Raw genomic sequence first — 19,741 nt, forward strand, 5'->3', positions numbered from 1 at the left:
TTGCTTTCCTCAAGCGACTTCGCTGGTCAAAGTTCTGAAATGAAAGCAATGTAGAATAGAAGTATATAATGTCCAGAATAAATACACATAATACACACCCAGTCGGAGAAATGTCTTCATGTGGTTCTCTGATAAATTCTGAATGATGTTCTAACTTCTTTATCTCTGCATTTGAGTAGATTTAAATTCCAGCAGCTTATAAATTATAAATTGTATTATTTGGTTATATTTTGATCAACTTATTCATTTAAAAATATTTTAATATTTTTTAGATTATATTTAGACTTTGAAAAAGCGCTGGCTGGCTACACAGCTGTACACCCCGTTCCGGTTGGCTTGGTCGTGCCACAATTAAAGGCGCTTGCGTTGAAGTAGGGCTTTGTAGCGGGACAGTTATAGATGATGCCTTTCCAGCTCTCCTCCCTGTAGCTGCAAGTGATGTAGCTGCAAGAGGATAGGGGATAGTCAATGCCCGATTAGTCTTCGGTTTGTGGTCAGGGCTATTGTGGACCTACCTCGTGCACACCGTGTCCCCAGGTATGGCATAACGACCAGCGGTGCTGATGCCCTGGCAATAGACGGTTTCCGCTGGCACAGTGGGCTCTGTGCTTGGGCTCGCAGTGGTTGGTGTGGTCTCCGTGGGAGTGTTTACTGTGGGAGTGGGAAGTGGGATCTGTTGGAAGGGTTGCTGTGGGAGTGGGAGTGGTTTCTGTGGGAGTGTTTACTGTGGGACTGGGACTGGGTTCTGTTGGAGTGTTTACTGTCGTAGGAGTAGTCTCTGTGGGAGTGTTTACTGTGGGAGTGGAAGTGGGATCTGTTGGAAGGGTTACTGTGCTTGAGTCTGTGGTTGGGTCTACTGTTGAGATCCCCGTTGTTGCTGTGGGAGGATTCGCAGTGGTTACAGAGGAGTCATCGGAAGTGGACCCTGTGGTTACCGGACTCGTCTCCAATGAGGTGGTCTGGATGGGTGTATCATCGGCGGAAGTCTGGCCAGGTAGATCGCACACATCGCCGGTTTTTCCCTTGCAATGGGAGACACAGGGAGTGCCCGTGGCAGCTAATAGCGCACTGCACACGAAGTTGTCCTTGCATGTCTGGGTGTACGCGGTGATTGCTCCATTGCTGCACGCGGCAAAGGTGTTGCGCGAGGTGCAGGTGAACTTGGTGCTAACATCCGGGCACACGCCGCATACGGAGACATCGCCACAGCCCCGCACCGCCGACGTGCCATTGGCCATGCAGGTGGCAATGTAATCCACGCAGATGACCCTGTCGCTGGGGCAGGTAAAGTTCTGGCTCTGGTCGCGCACACCTAACAAAGCCAAGCCATTAGACGGAAGTCTCTTTGGAGGACAAATCACTTACCATCAAAGCACAGCTGGAACTGCGTCTCGCTGATGCAGGCATGAGCGTTCGTGCAACTGCCACACACGGCATCCACGGCGGCTGGTGCCAGCAGCAAGGCGAGCAGCGCTAGCGAAAATATCTGAAGCTTGTGCGCCTCCATCTCTAGTTGGCAATTAATGATGGGCCACCTGCGTGTCGGGCCTTTTAAAGCCAAGCCACTTGTTCTCCTATCTTTATGGCGGGGGATGAGCTGCTCGTGCTATTATCTCTCAATGCCGTGCAGTGGCCATAAAGCCACACCATTTTGGGGCTTCCTAGTAAGCTAATCTAGCGAATAATTCCGGTAGCCAACCCACCTTACTGTCATATATCTAAATGTTTTTATGCAGGATTAAGCCACAGTATTAAGACTCGCAAGTTATCTTGCGTTTTTGTATGTCGAAGATCTGTCGAGGAATTGGCTTCTGTTTTTCTCATATAAAACGAGGCATTTCGTGGCTGCTCTCGTTAGTCAGTTTCCATAGTTCAGCCACAATGCAGCAGTCCTCGTTCCTCACAACTCTGGTGAGCTCTCTCCCAGAAACCAATAACAAATTTAATTCAAATATTTATGGTTTATTAGTGCCTCTTCCTGAGCACCGTTCCGATGGTAGTTTACAGCCAAAGCCAGTGCGGTTTATGCCAAAACAATAATGTGGCCTGTGTGAATGAGACCCACTATCGCTTTTGTTTGGACAACGTCGAGCCTGGAGTGGTTTTGCCATGTGGTGATGGCGAGGTCTGCACGAGTGCATTAAAATACTGTGTCCCCAAGGGCCTCGCTGATCCAACATGCCCAAGCGGCGAGGGATCGACGCCGATCGATTGCCCCAGCTGCACTGGCAGCTCACTGTTCGTCTGCACCAGTCGCACCACCTTCCAGATGTGCGATGGCACCACGTTGACCGATCGTGTCATCAAGTGCAACGATGGCAAGTTCTGTTCGATGAAGTCCGCTAAATACTGTGTCAGCGAGTGCGAGCTGCCAGGCGATATTGAGTGCGACAGAGAAGCACCCTAAGCGCGGGTTCAATCTAAGTTTCAATCCCAAAGTATCCATTAAATAAATCAATGAATAAAAATGTTGTTTTAAATATTAAGTTAAAATTTTGTGTTTGATTCGGTTATTTGCCCAGGGAGTACCACACGTTAATAGAATCTTATCAGTCGTATTAGCAGCAACAATTCAGTTAATCTGACGATGACGCAGGGTAATGGCTGTAACTGGTACCCCGACAATTAAAGAGTAAAGACAAATCCGGAAACGTTGGTTCCTTTTTTCCTTTCAAGCAGCCCTCTCCCACTCTCTCAACGTCTAATTCTGAAGGTTTGGTCCAAGCAGTGCGCTTCCCTTGAAATTGTCCTGCAAGCAGTTCATGGACAAACCAGAAGGTTTGGTTCTCTTACACTAACAGAGAAGCAGCTGTAACAGGGCAACAGCGCTGTTTACATTGCAGGGTGGCAACCTGTTAACGCTCTCCTTTAACAGCCTGCATCCTCTGCCGGTTACAGCTCACTGTTAGCGCTACAATGATCAAGCAGTTCGCCGCTTCAAACTGAAGGTTTGGTTGCTTCCGGAAGCAATTCAACAACTAAATCTGAAGCTTTAGTTCCAAGCAGTTCATCGCTGAAACCTTCAAGCTCGGTTTGTTTGTCGTTGAATTTACAATGCGAGCAAATAGTTCTTTTAAATATTTGTTGGATATTTTAACCAATCAACGAGTCATCTTGGGAGCTTTTGTAACTATGAATTTCATTGTGCCAGAGCATAGACCACCTTGTTTTTAGATAACTCCCAGATAATGTAGAGTCCAAAACTGTTTCTGTGCAAAAACAGACCTTGAAATGCTGCGGCCATATAACTATTCAGCCGAAAAGCCTTAGAAGCTTATCAATGTTCTGCTGCCCAACCTTCGGGTGGGGAATCTAAGCAAATTCGGTTGCGAAGGTCAGTGTTCTGAGGATTAAATATGGAAATACCAACTGCAGATGCAAATACAAGTACAGGTACAGCTGCGTGAGTATATTTTAAATAAAAACTAATTGAATTAAGCAATTCAATTGACATTGACCCCATTGTGGGCGAGCGACGTGTAATCCAATTAGTGCTCTGTGAGGCAATGACGTCAAAATCGGTTTCTGTTGGGGTGAGAGGGCGAGAGGGGAAGTGAAGTAACTATAAATATCCAGTTTGCTAATTTGTGTACAATATAGTGCGAGCACTGGCACGTCTATCTTCATTTGTTGTGATTGCCACCGCTGCTTCTGTTATGCTGTGAAAACTCGTAAATTATTCAGCACTTTTCACTGCTCGCATTTTGTGTTGGGTGAGTTTGGGCTGGGCTGGATTGGGTTGTGGGGATGTGGAGTTGCTCCACATTTAATGGGCGGCACAGAGGTGTGGAAAACAGATTCGCAACAGGAAACAAAACAGAGAAAGAGCTGACGAAACGTGAAAAGCGAGAGCACACACACAGATGCGATGTGCTGCTTCCCATTCCCCAGTTCCCAGTTCGCTGGTGCCGCTGGTGCTGGTGCTGCTGCTGCTGCTGCTGTTGGCGCATCTAATTGTTTTGAATGTTGCGTTTTGTTATTGTAATTAATATTTAGCTAAATTCTGCAGTGGGTTTTGGTTTGTCACAAACTAAAAAGCGAAAAGCGTCGAACAAATTGCGGTCATTAAACTTTTTGCCATGCCAACTGAAATAAAGTGTCGCCTCCGTGTGGGCTGCCTGCCACTACAGCGCCACAGAGCAACGCGTGCGGATCAGTGGATTATCATCATGGACTGCCTGCACTTGCAACTCACAGTGGCAACTTGCTGTCTCCTCGTCCTGGCCTTCGCAAAAGTGCCAACACAGCCGCAGCAGACAAACACCTGGCGGGATCTATTCTTTGGCAGCAAGTGGCTGTCGCCCGGTCCACGCTTCCGTGAGTCCAAGTGTAGGTTTCAAACGGGGAATCATCAACCTCATCTACTCCGAAATATTAATCCTTCCTTCTTTCCTCTGCAGTTTTGCCCATATTTGCTCTGGTGCCCATTGGACCCGGCAGCTGCTCGGCGCCCTCTGGGGAGCAGGGCAATTGTATTCCCAGCAAGGATTGTATACTCAGGAATGGCATACCAGCGGGTCCCTGTGGCGGCGGCTATGGCGTCTGTTGCATATGTAAGCTTATGAATTTATGCAAAAACTAAAGATCTTTTTGAGTTCAACTTTGGTGGCTTTCCTTCTGCTAGTTCTTCAGACCTGTGGCGGCGTGATACGCGAGAACTCTACGTACTTTGTGAATCCCAATCATCCGGATGTCTATGATGGCACTGGCAGCTGTCAGGTGACGGTGCAGAAACTTCATCCGGACATCTGTCAGCTGCGCTTGGATCTGGATATGTTTTCCATAGCGCCGCCCGAGGCCGCCAATCATTTGTGCAATCAAGATCAGCTGCTTATATCGGGCGGAAGTCCAACGCCCACCATTTGTGGCAGCTCAACGGGCGATCACAGTGAGTGCAAATCTGCTAACCACCTCGTAGCCATCTCAATGTCATCATGCTTCATGCTTCGACAGTGTACATTGATGCGGGTCTGGGCCAAAGCAATCCGATTGTCTTATCTGTGATCACCAGCGGAAGCTTTCCGCGCCTGTGGCGCATCCGCGTCACGCAAATCCACTGCGGCAGCATCAGTCGAGCGGATCAGGGCTGTCTGCAGTATTACACGGCCATTAGCGGGCGCGTGCGGAGCTTCAACTACAACACGGTGGGTGGCAGGCAGCTCTCCAACCAGGACTACAGCATCTGCATTCGCAATGAGCGCAACTTTTGCGGCATTCAGTACAACACCTGCCCGGATCTGGAGAACAATCGGTCGAGGGCCTTCACGCTGTCGGGCAACTCCAATAATCCTGTGCCCACCATGGTGGGTGGCGGCGGTGCCAATGGTTGTGTCAGCGATTGGCTTGTTAATTGGCTGCATTCGCTCGGCGGATCGCATTCCACCGCTGCCGGGCTGCGAGGATCGGGTGTGTGGGGGCACCTTCAGCGCCGAGGCTGGCATGTTGGCCAAGACAGTGCAATGTAAGTGCAAAATTTGACTTTAATTAGCTATCTTTAATTATTTTCCTGCAGCCAGCGTTCGTCCTTTCCGGCTGTACTTCCACACGGATGGCGTTGAGGCACCGAATGACATAGATAATCGTGGATTTTGCCTGGACTACGTTCAGCAGCCTTGTACAAATGGTTTTTAGTCGTCGCCGTCGCTTAATCTAATTACATAAATCTTCTATAATAAATATATTTATTTATTGATTTGATTCGTAGTTAAGGTAGTCATAAGTTTTCTCCTAATTTAAGTAAATTTAAGTAGCCCACAAGCACGTTGTGGCATTTTGGTATAAATTAAAAGTCGAGGGACATGTCGAAATTTTGTTTTGCAAATTTGAAAAAATATCTAACATTAAAATCGTTTCCATCTACTAATACAGATCCTTTTTTAAGTTTTAATTACGTGTAATTAATAATACTTGGCCGAAGCAAAAACAAAATTTTAAATAATAATAATAACAGGATAAAACACTATGAAAAACGCTTTCTTTTAAGGACATTTTCGTTATTTTTTTGTCTGGTGATGCTGATGACGATGCTGTGATGCTTTGTCGTATAAAAGGGAGTGATTTTCTGGGGGTTTTCGTTTGCTGCTCTGCTCGTCCGAGATCGCCAATTTCAGTCTGTTGCGCGCATAGTCCGATTTGTGACATCACTGGGGGTAGTCAGGAAGTGGTTTTAAGGGAATTTGCGGATATCGGGTGCTCTAGATCCTAATAGGTTTGTATCAAGGCAGCCACATGCTGTTTCTCCTCATCGGTCAGACCGTTCTTAAGCGTGCGACGCACTGAAAAAATATACAATAAATTTATTAGAACATTCTTTCAGTTAAATTATAGATGGGATTATCGTATACATATTTATTAATCAATATTAATGTTCACATGCTAAAGTAAGGTTAAGGGAGACATGCATTTAATGTTCCTGAATATCTGTTAAAAAACATGCCAAAATTTCGGTTTCATTATTTCTCACATGCACAAAAGATAGATCCTAAGATCCTTAGAACAAAATACAAAAGTTCCAAAATGAACAAACAAAATTCGTAAGGGGAAAACAAAATGAAAGTATTCAACAAAGAATTTAATTCACTAACCAAAAAAGGTAAGACCTAAAAAAAACAGTTGGCTGTTCTCTTTCGGTAACGGTAACGGGTTACGGTTACGTCTACGGTTAACACTAACGGTAACGGTTACGGCTTAATACGGTATTTCGGTATCTATGGCGATGGTGCTCTTTCAACTGTGAATCCTTCGCGCGTGCGGCTGCGCTTCACTTCTCCGATAGTCAATATATATTTTTGATATATTTTTTTAACATGGTGCGTTAATGGTGAGAAAACAAAATGAAAATAAAAACAACAAATTAAAACCCAATGTAGGCAACAGATTTGTAAAACGAAAGCTCCATTAAGCTGGGAAATTTCAGTTGGGAAAATGGCCAAAAGCACCGGGAAAAAAAATGTGGTAATTATACAGGAAGTACAGGCGAAAGGGTTTCGTGAATTTGGAATTTCGTGTGGGAATTATATTGCTTGATTGATTGTTTGATTGTGTATAGATTTTGTATTGCCGCTGGTTGTAGATTCTGTCACTGTGTGCTGTGTGTGTGGTGTTGTTGGGTGGTGTATCCAGCTAAAGGTTATAGTACATGTACCGGGCTGTGTGTGTGTGTGTAAGATAAACCAACACCTCTTTGATTAAATCTGTATTCGTTGGAATTTTCTGTAGTAGATCTAAATGTAAGTGATTAACTCACATGATTTGCGATCCGCATTACGCGTCCTCTTACGCTCCCTGGGTGTGGTGCGTGTGCCCGGCGCCTTGGTGGCGGTCTTAACCAGAGATTCGAGTATCTCATCATCGCCATCGGTGAACTGCTCCTCGCTCTGGCGTGTAATGGGTGAACGCAGCTGCTCGGCCCGACGACGTCGCCAGGTGAGCGTGCCATCCGCCTGATCTGCACTGGGTGTGCCCAAAAGGGTTCTGCAAATAAAATTAATAAAGTTAATAAACAAATTCATTAAAAGAAGGGTTTGCAGAACCAACTTTAACTCTGCATCGGCCACATCCTCTTTGGTCTTGAACTTGGCCATATCGATGATCAGCTTGCCACGCGTCTTATTGCGCTCGCGATGATTGGCCTTTTTCTCCAGCTGCTGCTGCACCCGCTCCCTGGTCGTGCGATACTCCAAAGCGAACTCGGACAGGGTGCGACAGAACTCATTTGGCCGAGACTCGGCCACACTGTGCTGTGGCATGCCCAGCCAGAGCAGGAACTTGCGATATCGATTCATCACGCGCCGATGGACAATCTGCAGTATGATTATGCGCTCCGCACAATCGGCCAGAAAGTCCACGAGCTTCTGCTTCAGCGGTGGGGGGCAGTCGTGTTTGGCTATCACTTTGAGACGATCCCAGGAGGCCTTGCACTCGGACTCCAGCTGGGTTAGGTTGTGGGCCAGGTCGGTGAAGTCAGCCTTGGAGGCGCGCGTAATGGGACCAATTTCCGAGTACAGATCACTCGTGTCGCTGCTCGACTCCATGACCATGTGGCAGAGATGGTGCAGCAGCGAGTGCTTGTGCACGGTGTCCTTCACCTCTGGCACCTTGGCCAGATACTCGATCTGGAAACCCTTGACGGGTGCACCATTCAGGAATATGCCCACGGACAGCAGCGTGGAGAGAATGCTGCGGAAGGTGCGATTCTGACGCAAGATCTCAATGCCTTGCTTGAGATCCATCAGCGGTTCGGCAATTTCTTTCTGCAAATGAAGAAAAATCAATAAGTTTTTCATTGAAAGAGAATCTTTCCCACTCACCTCACTGTTGTCAAAGTCCAGGCGGAAGGCCCACAGCTTCAGTCGTGCACCCAGCTCTGATATGGAGGCCAGCGTCAAGAGGAACTGCTCGGCACTGCCCAGTGGCAGCTCTGGGTTAACCAGCTGCGCCTCTTGGATCTTGCCACGCTCCTCATCGGTTGGCAGCATATTTAGCAGCTTGTCAATGCCCTCGCGGGTCACCACAGTGGCATCCATCTTCAGGATGGCCGCCTTGATGGCACGCGGTGGCGGCAGCTTTGTAATTGCTATATTGATGGCATTGGAACGTTTGTGATCGAGCACGATGATCTCTTTGCTCTTGTTTAGCTCTTGTTGTTTCTGAAAGATGTTAGATCGGGGTATTAGTTTAGTTAGTTCTTGACAAGATTGTTCAGAGATAAACACATAAAATGTGGTGCAAAGAGTCAGAGAGAGAGTGCAGTGAAGTGGAGTGGAATATGTTCTGATAGAAGAGTCTGTCTGTGGCTGTGTGTGTGTGGGTATGAGTGAAAGAAAACCAACACCAAAAAACACAAAACAAAATGGGCAAACAAACAGAGAGAGTGAGAGACGTACATACATATAGACAGAGAGTGAGAGAGAGTGAAAAACAAAAGAGATTTGTTGTATAAAACATTTCATGGCACTCACCTCCTAAAAGAGAGACATTTGTAAAACATTTGCAAACATAATTGAGAAATTATTATTTGATTTTGTTTTGGTTTGTGATTGTTTGAAGTGTTTTGGAGTTTTTAGCACACGTTTAACATTTACGTTTTATCCGCAAAACAGACCGTTCCGTTCGACATTTATCAGAAATTATATATTGGGGAAAGAAGAATACAATTATCATTCGGTGTTTTGGTTATGTCAACAAAAACATTAAACACTTAACGTTAGGGGAGAGGAGAGATTGAGTGAGTGAGAGAGAGTGGAAGAGACTAACTAGAACTAATTTAATCACACTTATCCTATGGGTAATAATTCATTTAAACCTTTGACCAAATAAGTCAGGAGGGGGAGAGAGAGGTACTTATTCCTAAGGGCTCACAGCCTACACACCTTGGTCATCAAGTCTTTGGCTCTGGACTCAAAGAGATGCTCGAGCTTCTGTGTATCCACATTGGCATTGGGCAGCTCATCCCAAATGGTCTTACCCACCACCTGGGGTATCAGATCTTCGCGCACTTCCTTCCAGAAGAGCTTGACCTGTAAAAATAAAATGAAACAAGTTTATACCTCCCACTTTTGATGATCTTTGCTTCATTTCCTTACCGTCTTCTTGTTCTTTTTGATCGTATTATTCCCATTGACCAGATCCCCGTTGACGGATCCATTCAGCGAGCTATTCACACTGTTGGTGAGGCTGCCGCCATAACCAAACATGGGAGGAGGAATTAAACTGGGTGCTGGTGGCATCATGGGAGGTGGCAGAATGCCTCCACTGCCAAATGGCGGCGGTGGTGGCGGTATTCCCGCACCCAGGCCACGAGGCGCCAACACATCCTTCTCGTCGTCATCGTGCAAATCGGTAAAGTCCAGATCGCAGAGGTTCAAGGGTCGCGTCATATTCCGCACCAGTTCCTCCCAGTGGAGTTCGTTCTCCGATTTCTTCGGCTCGGACTTTTTCAGCTCCTGATCCACACTCGATGATCTATGGGGGGGAGATACAATCAAAGGGAGATCCTTACTTTATGTCACCGTGATGGTAATATTCGCAACTTTTTGGCAACCTTTATGGCTCATATCAGCTATCAGTCGATAGTGTTAGCCATAAATGTATAATCTTGGAGCCAGCCTTATCGTGGGGACACGCCTTGTGCCTAGCAGCAAGATACACCCGATAGAGATAACGATAGAATCAGGCGACTTGGAGGACGGAAGGCAGGAGACTACTTTCTTCGAGAGCTCTGATGACGAGGGCCAGATATGGAACATGAAACGACTACAACTCACAACTGGATGAATTATTGAACTCTTACGAAAGTCTCACATAAAAAAATCTAATCGAAAATGAATTTGCACGATGGACTCTACGCCGGTGCTGCTGCTGCCACTGCCGCTGCTGTCGCATTATCGGGTTGCATTATCGCGTAGATTAGAGTTCCTGTTTCCCACCTTCTATTCTAAGATCTTCGATTGGGTATAAAAGTTGAGTGCTACACGAAAATCAATCATAGTTTGTCACGGCATTACTCGAACGACATGGATGTAAGTCTTTGCACTGATACGCGCAGCCCATAAAGATTGGATTTAAATCTCAATAATCTATTTGCAGTTCAACGCAATTCTCGAGAAGACCAAGGCCTTCAGCAAGAAGCCCCCAACGGAGGTTTACCTGGAGTTCTATGGTCTGTACAAGCAGATCCATGAGGGTGATATTACCATCGAGAAGCCCGCCGATGCCGAGGGTGCTGCCAAGTACGATGCCTGGCTGAGCCGCAAGGGACTATCCGTGGATGCCGCCAAGGCCGCCTACACTGCCCTGTATGAGAAATACGATCCCATCTACGGATAAACTATAGCAATAGCTATCGTCTCTGTCCCCCGTCCTTGAGCAACAACTTTGTCTTTGATCCGGCAATAAATCTTGTTAAACCAAAAGCTTTTATTGTATCTCTGAGATTAAGTATTTTTTTTAGCTGCCCATCCAAGGCCAGTAGTTTTGTCTGTGTATTCGGTGGAGCTACCACCAACCTGGTACTTCCAATCAATTTTAAATGCTTCTAACTTGGCGATAAATTCGTTGCACGGCTAGGACCAGTTCAACATTGGCCGGGTTAACCTCCCAGAAATTATTTCACGAAGAGTCTTCAGGACTTCAGCTCAATGTCTACTGGGACTCGATGTGTTCCCGCAGAATCATTTTTAGGGGAAAATTAGATCAACATTCAAGCTAAAAGCTAACTTAGATCTCTCACTTGTTAGTTATATAATGGATAACTTATCCAAGTAGCAATGCTCCCCAAAAGAAACCACAAATGAGTCACAAGTTAACCCTTGCACATACACGTATGCACGGGGATTGCTTGCCCTAAATTCTTATCGCTACAACAACTACGTGGTGCCATATATACTCGTAAACCAGAAATAATACAAACTACATATAAGCAACCCCATGCACCGCAAGAGCTTCTAATCGGATTTACCATAAATGCTACTCAAGAGGCAGAATGGAGTAGAAGAAAATTCTGAAGAGGCAAAATTGAATTGATTCTGACTCAGTTATGAGTGGGAAAAAATCATAGAATACTCATGGCATAGGCTACCCTCTAACAGTTGCCCAAGATTCAACCCAATCCTAGCTAAATATTCCTGCAAATCTCACCTGGATATTTCCCCTTTGCTTTTGCTCTTGGCCAGTCCCTCTTTGGCTTTCGATATGAGGCCGGACATGTCACCGACAATGGCGGACCGACTGCCTGGCTCCTGTGTGGGACTCGTGGGCAGATTGCTTAGCTTCTGTGTCAGATCCTTGACCGTGTGATCGCGCTTCAGCTGCACCTGCAACAGTTGCTGCTTTCCCTCGCTGTCCAGCTCTGTGTGTGGAGGGGGGAGAGAACAAATATTTATAAAATAATATTTCTACATTTATCCCTGGGGATTATTTGGTGGCACACAGAAAAGTATGCAGCGGCAGCTGTGAGATGGAGTGATGGACATGTCATGGCAGCACTCGAGAGTATGCAACACTCTACTCGGAGAGCACACGGCACCCACCTGTTGGGGTATCCACAGCGGGGTTAGTACTGGTTAGGGTTCTGGCTGCAACGCTGCCAATGGGTGCATGCCACCAGCCGGGTGGCGGTGGTGGCGGCGGCGGTGGAGGCGGTGGTGGCGTCACCATTGCAATGGGTTTACGTATGGGACTCAGCGGCTCTGCTTCCGGCATTATGTCGCCCTTGACAGGCGTGGAGCTAAGCGGAACGGGCGTAAAATCAAAGCCTGAAGCATTCAGCGGCTTCTTCGGACTCAGCAGAACATCCTCTGGATCCTGTTGCTGCTGCTGCTGATGCTTGGGCGATTGACTCATCTGCGTGTAGTAGTTATTCAGGCGATTGGCATCGTTCTCGTACTTCTTGTAGCCAGTGTCCGTCTGCTGAATGTTCTTCATGATTCCATTGATCACAGTGGCGTTCCGTTCGCGGAACAGATTCTTTTTCGTAAGGAACTCGTTCTGGTTGTTGGTATTGTTGTTGTTGGACTTGTCGAAGCTGTTGTTGATGATCGAGATGCTGTGGCTGCCGCTCAGCAGCTGTTTGCTGGGACTCAGCAGCAGGCTGTTGTTGGGCGTTTCATTGTTGTTGCTGTTGCTGCTGCTGATATTATTATTATTGCATGGCTGCGGCAGCTCGTGTTGCAATGACTGCGGCGGACTGTCGCCGCTTTGTATGGTGGCAGGAATGGCTGTTACGATTTGGCCTTTTGGTGGTATTTTGGCGGTTTTTTGTGGCGGTTAGCATGTACATATGATCAGCGGGTGAGGCAACAGCGGGACAAACACGGATACACACGGATAGATGGAGTGATTAGCATTGTTTTTTGGGGGGAGAGAGAATCAAAACGTTAGTAAGCAGCCTGTACAGAGAAGCCTGGCGTTATCCTGGTCCAACTTTGTGTGGCACACACTTACCCAAACCCTCGCGCTGCTCCAAGGCGGCAAATATTCCATTGGCCGCTGCCTCCTGCTGCTCCTTGAGGAAGCTCTTGTGGCGCTCCGCACGCTCACGACGACGCCTTAAACCAGGCGTGACACCCGCACCATCGCGTGCTGTACAAAGAAAACCAAAACAATATTAGTGCTGATTTCCAAAGGATATCCCGATTGGTTCTGCCTACGCTTCTTCTCGTTGAACAGTCCGCCACTGAACTCCGTGGAGTTGGTGGAACCCGAACTATCCTCGTCCAGGGTGCCCTGCGTGGGCGTCATACGCAGCAAGGTTGTGGGCAGGACCTTGGTGATGGGCACTGGACTATTGTCGGTGCTGTGGCGTCGCGACTTACGCCGCTCTGTGGTGTTTGTGCCCGGTCGATAGCGCTGCGTCTTGCGCATAGAGTTCTGCGGCAGCCGCTGGCCATCCGATTCACCATCTTCGAATCTGCAAGAGAGAAACACAAATATGAGTAATCTGAGCATGAAATACTCTAGTTAGAGGCGTCACCCACTTGAGTACAGCCTCATAGAGTTGCAGCTGATCGAGCAGATCCAGATCAGTGCCCGGCTTGGACATGTAACGCTGAATGACCGTCTCCATGCCCTGCTGCTCCAGCAGATCGCTCTCATCGTAGAATGTGTCCTGATCGTTGAGTCCAGCGAGGGTTTTGTTGATCAAAGACGTGGCATAGATCACCAGCTCGGCATCCGCATTGTCATAATCCTTGAGCAGTCTGTGGAAAGATCATGTTGAATGAATTTGCCATCTCTAATGGATTGGCTGCCCGAAAGTATACCTCATTATATTCGACCATGGCAGCGTTCCCTGTGTGGCATCCACCGCATGTATGGCACTGACCAGCACATAGCAATTGGACTCGGCATATTCCACAAAGACCAGCAACAGCTTGAGTGCCGTCTTCACCACGGATCGGTAATTGGAGGCAATCAATGAGTATAGCCATTGCATTGTCGGCTCATGCTTCATCACGCCGTTCATTCCATCCACATAGAGCATGACCTAAACAACAAAATGACATAATTAGCCTGGGATCTAAGCATCTCTACCATCTACCCATCTACCCATCTGTGGGATGATCTTACCTGTCCGAGAGCACGCAGTATATAATTCTGATAGTTTTGATCTGCACAATTGCCCACGCGCACCAGACAATTGAGACCGCCAAGGGCCACAAAGGCATGCACCAGATCCTTATCCTCCTGGAACACCTGCTTCAACGAGAACAGCGCACGTCGCAGGTCGCTGCCCTCCGATGAGAGTAGTTTTTCTGCACCAAAAGAGGTTTTTCATTATAGCAGAAGAATGCTTTTTGCACTATAAATCGTTTTGCCAAACGTTTCTTACCAATAATTGAATGCACGCGTACGTTTAGCTGTGTGCGCACCACCAGAGAGTTCTTGCGGCTATAAAAAATATATAAAATAATGAAATTAATTAAATTTAATTTAATTTAAATTGTACAGAAATATATTGGCTTTTTCAGGGCACACTCAGGGGCTCCGTTCGGTTGGTTGGGGGGTTCATTGACCAGCTAAGAAGAACATTGATTACCCGCTGCTTGCTGCTTGCTGTTTGCCCTCCCCGGTGGTCATAATACTCGTAAAAATAATAACCAACGACTCAGATAATTGAAAATGGACTATGAAGAACACACACACACAGACACTGGACTGGGGAGTCGGACTCTGAATCGGCATATAGACAAGAATTCATAATAATAATAAAGGTTTTCTGCACCACACCTGTCGCTGGCTCTGTCGCTGCCTCTACCGCTGGGTTCCTTCCGCTCCCTCTCCCCCTTTTTGCAGACCTCTCTATGGAATTTTGATGGGGCGCATGAGGCGCATGATTTGCATGCAAGCACGCTGCCATGACTAATGCGATAAGCATGATTAGTGGCCCAGAGGACGGGCCCCAGACCACTCTCATTGGCGCCAATCGCAGACTTGTAAATGGGTGCCTGAGCACCCCTGCCCCTCCTCCCCGTTCAAACGCTGCAAAGTGGCTGCAATTTGCGCAGACGCGGCGACATTTACGTTATAATTTCAAAAGCATCTACCAGGATGCCAGGAGCCATGCCACCTCCTTCTCGGTTTATGACTGATGGATGAAGTGAAAGTCAGAAATAGACTGCCAGTTATCCAGATGCCTTCCCATAGAGGTTAAGCAACTTCAGAACATTGACTTTGAACCACACACTGCCGCTTCGTGCCCCTGGTACGGTTATGACTCTAAGCCTTCCTTCTTTAGAGCCGCCTCTTCTTTTAAGCCATCTTGTTGTGCTGTGTTGTGCTCTTCTACTTTGACACTTGTGCCCCATCGCGTACATCATTTTTCTTTTGTGTAGCAGAGTGTCTGTCTGTCTGTCCGTCCGTCTGCCTGCCTGTCTTGGCGGACAGCTCTGCTTTAGCGCCTGCCCTGCTGATGCTTCTACTGCCTTTTGTCATGACATCACGTTCCACACGGGGCTCTGGCTTTGGCTCTGCCCTGGCCGCGAAATAAATAAATAAGAAACTATCAAAAGTAACACAAGTTGAACGACTAGGGAATACCTCTAAAGACAGCAGCAAGTCTTCAGCTTGAAAGTGATCAAATCTTTCATATTCCCCTTTGAAATGTTCTCCCTCGAGTCCATCACTTCCTTTCTCTGCTGCCACAAGGGGTATTTGTTGAGAAATGTACTTTATATGCAATGCCAGTTATGAGAAAAAGCGCTCAAAACTCTGACAAAAAAAATATATAACGACTGGAGGAGGCAGAGGTCCAACAACAGCAACGAAAGCAACGAAGCAACGACATCAAAATGTGGCAGTGCCCATACCCTTGGCTGTACGTTGTCTTTTGTGCGCGGATTAAATGCAAATTAACTGCAAGTTGCAAGCGTCGTAGCAGCAACAAGTTGCACGTAGCAATGTCGTGGCATGCAAACGTCTGGAGCACTGCCAGGCAGGCAGTCCGAGAGTCCGTTTCCTGTGTGTGCCTGCCTGACTGCCTGCCTGCCTGCCACACAGATATGTACGAGCGACAGTCAAATAACTTTATTAGCAAGTCCCCCGTCCGTTCAGATGTTAATCGGATATGGTCAAGAAACAGGCGATCCGACCGTCATGGCGTATGTGTAATATGTGGCATTTCGGTGAAAGGCTGACAGAGAGAGCGAGAGAGAAAGAGAGCCACCCACGATCTGGTGCCCCAGTAACCCAAACGAGGACAAAGCGCTAAGACTGGTTCAACATTTTCCCAAAAGGTGCTCTGGCTTTCCCGAAACTTTAGTTGGGGAAAATAAGCAGCGGAAATTGGGTTCAAGGTAAGCAGCAACAACAGCCACAGCGGGCGCCTTAGCAAAAGTGAAAATTCTCTGACAAATTTTGTGTTTTTGTGCGGCAGAGTGGTGGGTGGCAGTGTCAGGCTGTGTGGCTGCCACTGATTGCGCCAGGTGTCCACCATCATGTGGGTTGACAATTCGTTAGTGTCCACCGATCATCCCACACACAAACACACACACACTGAGGGAGCGCGGGAGAAGGAGTCTTTTGTGTGTTGTTCTCTCGATTCACTGCACTCACCTGGCATTCAGGCCCTCGATCTCCTCGGTTTGTTCGGCCAGCGATGATTCCAGATCCAAATAGGCACCATAGTCCCCATCCTTGTACACCTGAATGGCTGCATCATCGATCTACAAGAGAAGAGAAGGAGAGAGATGCTTAGTTTCGCCGGCAATTATAATTAAAGTCTGGCTAAAAGTAAATGGCAGCATCAGCAGGCACTGCACTACCGCACTACGCAGTAAAAGTTGTTTATGGTTTCGGTTTTTGAGTAAAAAGAGAAAGAAGCTACGGGATGGTGGTTGCTGGATGGCAGATGGGGGCTACACTTGGAAGCTGGTGATGGAGAGGTTGATGTGCTGCCGCTGCCGCTGCACCATAGAACGTTTTGTTGCATTGAAAGTCTGCAGACGATTTCGTTTAGGCCAACATTGAGGCCGACATCAAGCAACAGCCGGAGTTGATGGCTGGCCAAGAGATGACGCGTCAACTGGCTGGCTGGCTCTGGCTCTGGCTGGCTGTGGCTGGTCGGTCACCTACTTTTCTCTGCTTTCAGTTTTCTTTCAAGCCGCTGATTGCATTGGCTGCCTGATTGATCAAGCTCCTGCTGCGTGCACAAATGCGCTCGCTGATTGACGGCGCGCAGACCAACTCTTGTGTCTTGTCTTTGTGTTTATTGGCGCATTGAAAGTAATTATTTCTGCATTTACAGAACAATTACCGGGTACAACATGGTATTATATCTGTGTCGATGCCTAATGCTCAATGTGTGAAAACAGCATCTGAGAATATTGCCTGTCATCCGGGTGGAAGATTACACACAGACGAGACAAGTCTTTCCTTCTTTGGCTGGAAGTTTGGGTTGAGGTTTGAGTTTGGTTTGTGGTTCATTGTCTTGTGAGTTTTATAACCCTTTTCCGCGAGGAGACACGCATATCGAATCACACAAACAGGCATCATTTTATTTTAAAGATTATTTTAAATACTTCTGGGAACATTTGTTAGTTTTCTCACGAATTAACGAATCTATAGCTGCATTTCATGGAAGCCAATCAGCTGGAGAGAGCCACAACAAGTTCATAAATATGAGACTTGTTCCCCAAATGACTCTTTTCCTAGTTAAATGACTCGTCAGCACTTGAGAGTTTTGTTTGCCCTAAAAGTCAGTGCGTGCCATGCAGTCTCGTACGAATCACGTTTTCTTATCAAACAACAAAAAACTGAGGCCCCACCCAAAGCTTCTTGAGCAAATTTTCAACCAACTTCCTGGCTAAAACAAAAACTTTCTAGACCAACGTTTTGGGTCGTCTATCATTCATTCCGTCATTGTTTGCCCTAAAGGAGGAGGCGCAGAGACAACATTCAAATTATGTGTCAAATGCGTGCTTTAGTCTACTATATAAACACAGCAGATCTTTATATAAGCGATCTGTCGGAGCGGGCTATTAAAATCAAAGCAAATATTGGCCTCAAGCTTTCTGCTTCCAAATATACAAAAAAACTATAGCTTTATGATTTATTTATGTTCCGTCTCTCATATTCGTTTATTCATTCGCTCATTCATTCATTCGTTCATTCCAATTCGCTCATTCACAGCTCTATGCAAATTTTTGTATCGGTCGCTTTTTTGGCTTTGATTTTTTATTTTGACTGAAGCATGACAAGATTTTTAATCAAAATGATTTTTGGCCAAAAAAAACCACACATAAATGTGGCCATTGACACAGTTAAGGGGTGGAGCGCGAGCGAGAGCATAAAAATCCAAGAGGAGAAAATATATTGGCAAAAAAAACCGTGGGGGAAAATAAACTATAAAACGATAGTTCCAATATGTTTAGGAAAATAAATAATTATCTGTTGTATTATTGACAGCCCTATAAATTCGTCGTTTTTTGCGGGTAGACAACAAATTGGATATTAATTTTGATTAATTATAATTCCATATTTATTTTTAAACAAATCCCTAAGTATTTTGGAAATAAGAGGAATATACAATAATACAAAGTAATTTGTTGGCTCTAATGAAGAGATGACATATGGCATTGTTTTTTGTTTTGAAGACCGGCTAATGATGGGCTTTGTATATGGGATTATATTTTGTAGAAGAATTAAATAGGTATAAGTAATGAGTCCTATTTAGGAATCTGTATACCCATATCCACCAATAATAATTGTTTAATTACCAAATCTCTACTTTAAAAACAATTTGAGATCAAAGGTCAGCCCACTCACAATCTAAATAAAAGCCAACAAAGAGCATTAAATGGTTAGCCTTGTCGTCGGCTTCAGTGACTAATACACTTTTGCTTTCACATCAATCAGGGTTGATTGACCCACGGGTTGACCGCAAAATCTGACGGATGGCACCCGTGCTAATTGAAATCAAAAACCCAGCATAACTTCAAAGCGGGAATATACAGAAGAGATCGCTGTGCAAATTTGTAATGTAAATAACCAGAAGGGAGAAGTTTCCGCGTGGCTCAAATATTTGACCAACAATTAAACTGCAAAAATGTAAATGGAAAAATTTCGCCACGGGTCAAGCCTTACAACTCAATGATTTTGATTGACTTTGAATGCAGCCAGAGGGGTAAGAATAGTACGAGTATTGTTTAATCGTGTGAATGACACATGTAAATGACGCAATGCTCTCTATATAACGGATTAATTTACTTATTTGCCAATAAATAATTGAATTGGTTTTATTTTTTGGTTTATTTTAATGAGCTTTTGCCTTTGGCTTTGAATTTGTTTTTTTCAATGAATTGTTCAACTTTTTTTTAGTTTAATTGTGTCTGTCGTCTTTGTTGTTGTTGGGTTTCCATTTCCATTGGCCATTGAATTGAACACGCGTACTCCCTACATGCTTATCTCTAATACTGTTCTGTTCTGAATGACGCGAAGAAACAGTCAGCACAGAAATAATTGGCAGTAAGAATAACACTATAAATTCAAATCAAAACATTCGAAAATGTGCAATAAATGTAGTCGAATGGGTAGATACTGTGTAGCATACAAATATTAAATAATTGATCGTTTTCTTTATTTACTTTTGAATTTCGTTGAAAACTTTAAGGCAAAACCTTTAAAGTTTTACCCAATCTGCTGTCTGACCCTTCTGCCTTCTGCTGTTTCTCTCTCCTTTTGCTGATAATTTCAAAATATCATTAAACAGATAGACCTAGGGTAGGGTACACCTTCTACAGTATTA

General features: G+C 45.8%; 5 protein-coding genes across 8 annotated transcripts in view; 3 read left to right on the forward strand and 2 right to left on the reverse strand.

The window, feature by feature from the left end:
• Window positions 1–268: 268 nt before the first annotated feature.
• LOC117895382 (salivary glue protein Sgs-3) lies at window positions 269–1,540 on the reverse strand. 4 transcript variants are annotated; one of them, XM_034803003.1, is made up of 4 exons: window positions 1,366–1,540; window positions 767–1,312; window positions 516–657; window positions 269–444 (listed from the first exon to the last, which is right to left on the reverse strand). In XM_034803003.1, the coding sequence occupies exons 1-4, from the start codon at window positions 1,505–1,507 to the stop codon at window positions 306–308; spliced, it is 969 nt and encodes a 322-aa protein (XP_034658894.1). In that variant the 5' UTR covers window positions 1,508–1,540; the 3' UTR covers window positions 269–305. The 4 variants fall into 4 exon arrangements, with proteins under 4 accessions (XP_034658894.1, XP_034658895.1, XP_034658893.1 ...); XM_034803004.1 differs by having other exon boundaries at window positions 280–444; window positions 516–730; XM_034803002.1 differs by having other exon boundaries at window positions 281–444; window positions 516–1,312; window positions 1,366–1,539.
• A 275-nt stretch (window positions 1,541–1,815) lies between these two features.
• Window positions 1,816–2,462, forward strand: LOC117895383. The gene is made up of 2 exons (XM_034803006.1): window positions 1,816–1,911; window positions 1,970–2,462. Exons 1-2 carry the CDS (start codon window positions 1,882–1,884, stop codon window positions 2,405–2,407), a joined length of 468 nt encoding a protein of 155 aa, XP_034658897.1. The 5' UTR covers window positions 1,816–1,881; the 3' UTR covers window positions 2,408–2,462.
• A 1,552-nt stretch (window positions 2,463–4,014) lies between these two features.
• LOC117895390 lies at window positions 4,015–5,638 on the forward strand. The gene is given in 6 exon segments (XM_034803014.1): window positions 4,015–4,329; window positions 4,401–4,553; window positions 4,625–4,888; window positions 4,954–5,342; window positions 5,344–5,461; window positions 5,513–5,638. Coding segments are annotated over 6 exon segments (1,293 nt in total). The 5' UTR covers window positions 4,015–4,079; the 3' UTR covers window positions 5,632–5,638.
• A 234-nt stretch (window positions 5,639–5,872) lies between these two features.
• LOC117895384 (FH1/FH2 domain-containing protein 3) overlaps window positions 5,873–19,741 on the reverse strand; it is a 44,003-nt gene continuing 30,134 nt past the window's right edge. The window contains 15 exon segments of the mRNA XM_034803007.1: window positions 5,873–6,275; window positions 7,247–7,473; window positions 7,537–8,252; window positions 8,310–8,648; window positions 9,372–9,518; window positions 9,585–9,963; window positions 11,638–11,848; window positions 12,030–12,731; window positions 12,943–13,080; window positions 13,149–13,408; window positions 13,476–13,697; window positions 13,761–13,984; window positions 14,068–14,252; window positions 14,330–14,388; window positions 16,552–16,661. Coding sequence (XP_034658898.1) covers window positions 6,202–6,275; window positions 7,247–7,473; window positions 7,537–8,252; window positions 8,310–8,648; window positions 9,372–9,518; window positions 9,585–9,963; window positions 11,638–11,848; window positions 12,030–12,731; window positions 12,943–13,080; window positions 13,149–13,408; window positions 13,476–13,697; window positions 13,761–13,984; window positions 14,068–14,252; window positions 14,330–14,388; window positions 16,552–16,661 — 3,993 coding nt within the window. The 3' untranslated portion in view covers window positions 5,873–6,201.
• LOC117895389 (acyl-CoA-binding protein) lies at window positions 10,372–10,932 on the forward strand. Its single transcript, XM_034803013.1, has 2 exons — window positions 10,372–10,520; window positions 10,588–10,932. The coding sequence occupies exons 1-2, from the start codon at window positions 10,515–10,517 to the stop codon at window positions 10,825–10,827; spliced, it is 246 nt and encodes an 81-aa protein (XP_034658904.1). The 5' UTR covers window positions 10,372–10,514; the 3' UTR covers window positions 10,828–10,932.

Source organism: Drosophila subobscura, chromosome J (genome assembly GCF_008121235.1).
Source record: "Drosophila subobscura isolate 14011-0131.10 chromosome J, UCBerk_Dsub_1.0, whole genome shotgun sequence".
In the NCBI taxonomy this organism is placed as follows: domain Eukaryota; kingdom Metazoa; phylum Arthropoda; class Insecta; order Diptera; family Drosophilidae; genus Drosophila; species Drosophila subobscura.

Bases quoted from the DNA above. Each gene is read 5' to 3' on its own strand.
- LOC117895382 (XM_034803002.1), bottom strand. From the start codon at position 1,507: ATGGAGGCGCACAAGCTTCAGATATTTTCGCTAGCGCTGCTCGCCTTG. The intron at 1,313-1,365 runs GTAAGTGATTTG...TGGCTTTGTTAG, and splicing joins GTTCCAGCTGTGCTTTGATG to GTGTGCGCGACCAGAGCCAG. The intron at 445-515 runs GTAGGTCCACAA...ATCCTCTTGCAG, and splicing joins GGGGACACGGTGTGCACGAG to CTACATCACTTGCAGCTACA.
- LOC117895383 (XM_034803006.1), top strand. From the start codon at position 1,882: ATGCAGCAGTCCTCGTTCCTCACAACTCTG. The intron at 1,912-1,969 runs GTGAGCTCTCTC...ATGGTTTATTAG, and splicing joins CCTCGTTCCTCACAACTCTG to TGCCTCTTCCTGAGCACCGT.